A 5,707-nucleotide genomic window follows, 5' to 3' on the forward strand; every position below is an offset into this window, starting at 1 on the left:
ATTCCCCATAAGCCTTTTTTAGCATTCGCAACGATTCTGCACACGAAATTTCGTTCGAAACACAAAATTTGATGCAAACTCTTTGTTCAATATTTTTTTCCATTGTTTTTTTCGCAACGCATTACTGAGGTGAACTGGTTTCAACAGCTGCCGTAAACGAACTGTCTGACAGATCGCGCTCATTTTTGGCATAGTAATTAAGGACAGTGCTGCCAAACTACATAAACTTAAAATATCGAAAAATATACAGCGCGCGAATTTTAAATGAGAATTTCCGAAAACTTTTCGGTCACAATGTATTATTATAAACATAAAAACCATATATATATAAAATATATTTATATATTTATATTTTTGGTTTTTGGTTATATTAATTATTTAATATCTTTAATCTACATTTTAAGCCATTTAAGTAATTGTTTAAGATATATTCTTATGGCAGATAAATGATATATGTGACATTTACTTCTAATACATGAATACAATTATTCGATGAGTATTAAAATTAATGGTTAATTTGACCATTAAAATTTAATTAAAGAGAGAGAAGCAATAAATCAAAATACATTTAAACTGCATTGAGCATCTATAAAATGTGTATACACACTTTATTTGAATAACCTAATCTATTTTTAACTTAAGATATTCATAATGAAGGACACTATTGACCGCAGTCAATGCTTTATATGTTGAATTTGCTGTCCGCAGTTGATGACTTATAACCACCCTTGGCTTCCCTTTGAGTGGGATTACCTAAAGATATTTGATCTTTTTGATAAAAATTCAATTTTACTTTGATTTGTATTCTGCAAACGCAGAATATACGTGGTTACCACGTACAATTTATCGAAGATAAATTTTGATTAATCTCGAAATGTGTTTAAATCATTTCTGCCATTTCCAGAAAACAGCGATAACTCAAATTTATGATTATCAATTTGTCAATTTCTGATTTAAACAATTCCTGGTTCGAAAATGGCATTTAAGCTTTTAGGTAGGAAATTTATTTGTTATTTTCATACACTTATCCTTAAGATTTTGAATTATTTATTAATAAAAAATATAAATAAATTAGTTGGTAACTTTTAGTATCTCAAAGAGTCAGAAAAACATGGCATATTGATAGTTAACACTGTACTATGTGCCTACACCTCTCAGTTTAGATGACTGATTATTATTCCAGTAGTCACACATTTTAAAAACGATTCCCTGTTGAGAAATACGAGGATTTAAAAATTTACTTTGTTACACCTTAATAACCGCTAAGCAAAATTACTCTTACTACATTTTATATTTTACTTAGAATTTCTCTGCTTTGAATGTACAAATTGTGGCTTTATTTATAAAATGGTTTTGGTTCAATTCACTCTTGCAGGTATATACTTTCTTTGGCACTGGCTGACATGTTGGTAATAATTACAACAGTACCACTGACCTCCACCGTGTATACAGTGGATTCATGGCCATGGGGTAGTTTCCTTTGTACGCTTTCGGAGTTCATTAAGGACGTGTCAATTGGTGTGTCCGTGTTTACACTTACTGCTTTATCAGGCGATCGTTACTTTGCAATTGTGGATCCCCTAAGAAAATTCCATGCTCATGGTATGTACAGTAAACAGCCATACACTACCATACACTATACAGCTTATAGTGTATAGTATATCCTGCTTTAGATAACAAATCACGGGACAGTAGAACTAATCGTTGTTTACAATGAATTTTTTATTGCTTTTCCGTATTTTTCTGTAGGTGGTGGAAAGCGTGCAACTCGCATGACTATTGCAATTGCGGTTTTTATTTGGATTTTAGCCATTTTATGCGGCTTACCGGCGCTGATTGGAACTTATGTGAAAGTGAGTAAAATAGAATTTGTTCTATGATATTGACATAAATATTATATTAATTAAAATTGTTTTTTCCCTGGTCACTTATCTCCTTATCATTTTTGTTTTTCTTTTCTTTTTGTATATTTTTATACATGGATAGAAAATCGAAATTAATAGGAACAAATCATTTTCACTCTGTTATCCTTTCCCTGAGGAATGGGGCATGCAATATGCCAAAACAATGGTAATGTTAAGGTTTTCGGTCTACTATGCTATACCACTCATCATAATTGGAGTATTTTACGCACTGATAGCCAAACATTTGATGTTTACAGCCAGTATACCGGGCGAGATGCAAGGTGCTGTTAGACAGGTAAGTGATAGCAAGAATACAAAAACATTCCATGAGATAGATTAGGTGATGAGCATGTTTGCTATTAATCAAATTCCAGGTAGCAGTAGAAGCTCAACTTAATTTCTTAATCTGAATTTGCTTTGTGGGACATTAGATTATTAGCAAAAATTCCATGAAATAATTGAATAATGCTTTTCAAAGATATTAAGATTTAAGATATTTACTAATGAGCTTAAATCAAGTGCTTTATGTGTTTGTATTGATTGATAAGCGGTTTTTGAAAATCACCTTGAATAAATGAAGATTTCCACATGATTAAATTAATTAATATTGATTGATGTAATTGTGGATTTTCAATCACACTAAAGCTATAAAACTCATTTTTACAAAGCAATTTTTTTTTTTGATTTCTAATTTTATAAGAAAAAAATCTCATAAAAACAATAAAAAGTATAAGAGATTACGTACCAGTCAACGACAAACAATACTAGAGTATTTGCTAAATATATGCAAATTTCATTAGAAGTTGTATATGTGTTTCTAGACCTCAGAGCAGCAATGTAGGATTAGTTCAATATTGGTATTTGCGTTCATTGGGTAATAGATTTAGTAAGCGAAGATATTTAGTTATATTTATTAAGCGAATCAGACATCCGACTTTAACTGCATCAATTGCGTAAATGGAAGTTGATAGATTGATTGGTTCGTATGCCTCTAATACTCATACATATATCGCCGTTGACTCCATATTTTAGGACAGGAGTGTCCAGATCAGATCCAATCTCGGACCAACACCAATCACTGTACAGAATGGAGGGCCGCCAAAAAACAAATACATGCGTTCATCTATGTATTATAACACGGTTATAAAGTTAAAACTAGTTTCATTAATACAACAATTTAGATTCATTTACTTGGTATACCATAAAAATAAAATAATATGGTTTTACTAGATCAACTACAAACATTAGCCGCGGATTGCATATGGCCCACCTGTTTAAGGATATGCTTCAATTTTTGCTTTCAATCTTAACGCCATGGAAAGTCTTCCTTACCACTGCTGACAGTGGTCTCCGATTCAACTTATGTACTAAGCCTACTCATCCTTGACATTAAATTAATATTAGGAAATAAATCATATTTTTGGTCATTTTTTAAATAAAAATCTTTTTAAAAAAAACTATACAAAGCTCTAATATTTACTTTACACATTTTAGGTTCGAGCTAGACGTAAGGTTGCTGTAACCGTTTTGGCTTTCGTAGTGATATTCGGCATATGCTTTTTGCCATATCACGTCTTCATGCTGTGGTTTTATTATTGGTAAGTAATAGAAGTATTTTTACTTACATTAATATCAGCATTAATTATTTGCTAAGACTTTAAGATGAGTAGTCACGATACATTTTTAATTATTTTTTGAGCATTCGTTTGCGATTTCTAATGAAATTAATTTTACATTTTTATTTAAACTCATTTCAGGCCCACTGCACAGGAAGATTACAATTCTTTTTGGCATATTTTGCGAATTGTCGGGTTTTGCATGTCATTTGCAAACAGCTGCGCAAATCCTGTGGCACTGTACTTCGTCAGTGGAGCCTTTCGCAAACATTTTAATAGGTATTTGTTAATTCACTACAATCCTGAAGTATGATAAAATCAAGTGTTAAATTACATACACATAACGCACAAATATATAATAACTAATCCAATTTTCCACAAAAATGTATTTAATTTTGCTTACTAACCAACGATTGGCATAGAAATAGTATCTATCGTATATAAATATTTAACAAAATTCTAAAGTGAACTTCAATTGAATTGATTGATTTATTTGCAAAATTTCAGCTTTGAACATAAATGAAATTTTATAAAATTTTCACTTGAAATACATTACGGTAACTGGGAACTATTTATATTATAGGATAATTTTTGTATACCAGTTAATTGCGATTAGCTATACTAAATATATAGAAGTTTATGTGATCAAAAATTTCAAAAATTAATAAAATATCTAAATAGGACTATTTAAAATTAAAACAACAAACAGTAAAGTATATAATTATAAGACCTTTTTTAGTTGATTTTGTTTGATTTTTTAAAAAAATAAATTATTTGAGGTAGTATATAATGTAGTTTTGTCGTAATTATCTTTAGTCATAATTTTGAGTTTGCTCAAAACATATATTCACCTCCAACTTCACCAACTTTCTTGAATCTCAAATGAATTTATTGTTTTAAATTTTTGAATATGTAACTTGGTATGGAAATATAAGAAACTTATTCAACAATTATTCTGTATTATCTTAATACACTCACTACGTTGCTCTGGTGTTTCCTTGCTCCTTTTGTTGCTTTACCAATTCTCTTCATTTTTAGAGTATTGCACATTTTCCCTTCTTTTGTTTCTTGGAGACATTTTTATTATTCTAGATAACAATATATATATATTAATATATATATATTAATTTTTTGATTTAAAAAAAAGTGCCTAAGAGTCGGACTCTTTCAGTAAATAGTCTTTTTACGACATTCAGTTTAACAGCATTCCAAAAAATTTCTTCAAAATCACCTTTATGATCTATTTAGTTAAGATAAATATTCTGATACAGATTGTGTTATTTAATAGAATAGTTTAAAAGATATTAAATTCAAAATCGAGTACAAAACCTATTCCTACCAACCCTAAAATCAATTTTTTTTAAATAAAATTTTGTTTAATGTATTCAGAATAAAATAAAACCTTTACTGAAGAAAGGTTTGATTTTCAAAAGACGGTGTAGTGTCTTTGGTAATCGTATTCTATATTATCATGTAATTGCAAAAATTCATTGTAGAAATATATAACTTGTAAGTATTAAACGAAGTGCATGAATTTAAGCACATTGAAAGCATATGATCCTAGCACACCCTATACCTTTATTATCCTTAATGTCTTTCTTTTTTTTTGTCATATCCGCACAAAAATGGTATCGCAGATATCTCTTCTGTCAAGGCACAAATGTTAATAACAAAAAACGTCACCAACATGACACACTTTGCATGCATCGGAACACTTCCTTGACCAGCACCGCATCGAAACGCTATCAGTCGAGACATTCCTGCCATCATCAGAGCACGATAAGAAGGTTAGTATTCAATATTCATCAATAGGCAGTACATACTGAGAAATCACAAATTTTTTATATTGATTTTTGTCTTTGTCATTCTGTTTGCATAAAAGCCGCTTACAGGACACAACCATAACCATGATACCAAACGGTAGCAAAAATGGCGCCGGAAGTGCTACCACCGACATAAGCGATTATTGCTCACATCAGCACCATCAACTTATGTGAGATTTTATTAAATACAACCGTAGACCACAAGAAGGTCCCAACAACAGTAATGAAAGTTATAACGGTTGCGAAATGGGCACTACACCCAACACAACAACGTCTCCAGCTGAACCAACAACAGCGTTTATAGGAGCTGAGCTGAGCGAAAGCGCCAAAATGTACTTTAAGTCAAAACGTCACATAAGTTTTC

The 5,707-nt window shown here is 30.6% G+C and overlaps 1 protein-coding gene across 1 annotated transcript; it reads left to right on the plus strand.

Moving 5' to 3' along the window:
* The first annotated feature begins 1,516 nt into the window (after window positions 1–1,516).
* Window positions 1,517–5,495, plus strand: LOC119679319 (neuropeptide CCHamide-1 receptor-like). The gene is made up of 6 exons (XM_038091598.1): window positions 1,517–1,602; window positions 1,750–1,853; window positions 1,987–2,199; window positions 3,399–3,502; window positions 3,662–3,799; window positions 5,158–5,495. Exons 2-6 carry the CDS (start codon window positions 1,773–1,775, stop codon window positions 5,330–5,332), a joined length of 711 nt encoding a protein of 236 aa, XP_037947526.1. The 5' UTR covers window positions 1,517–1,602; window positions 1,750–1,772; the 3' UTR covers window positions 5,333–5,495.
* The last annotated feature ends 212 nt before the right edge of the window (window positions 5,496–5,707 follow it).

This window comes from Teleopsis dalmanni, chromosome 2 (assembly GCF_002237135.1).
Source record: "Teleopsis dalmanni isolate 2A chromosome 2, ASM223713v2, whole genome shotgun sequence".
NCBI classification, from domain to species: Eukaryota; Metazoa; Arthropoda; class Insecta; order Diptera; family Diopsidae; genus Teleopsis; species Teleopsis dalmanni.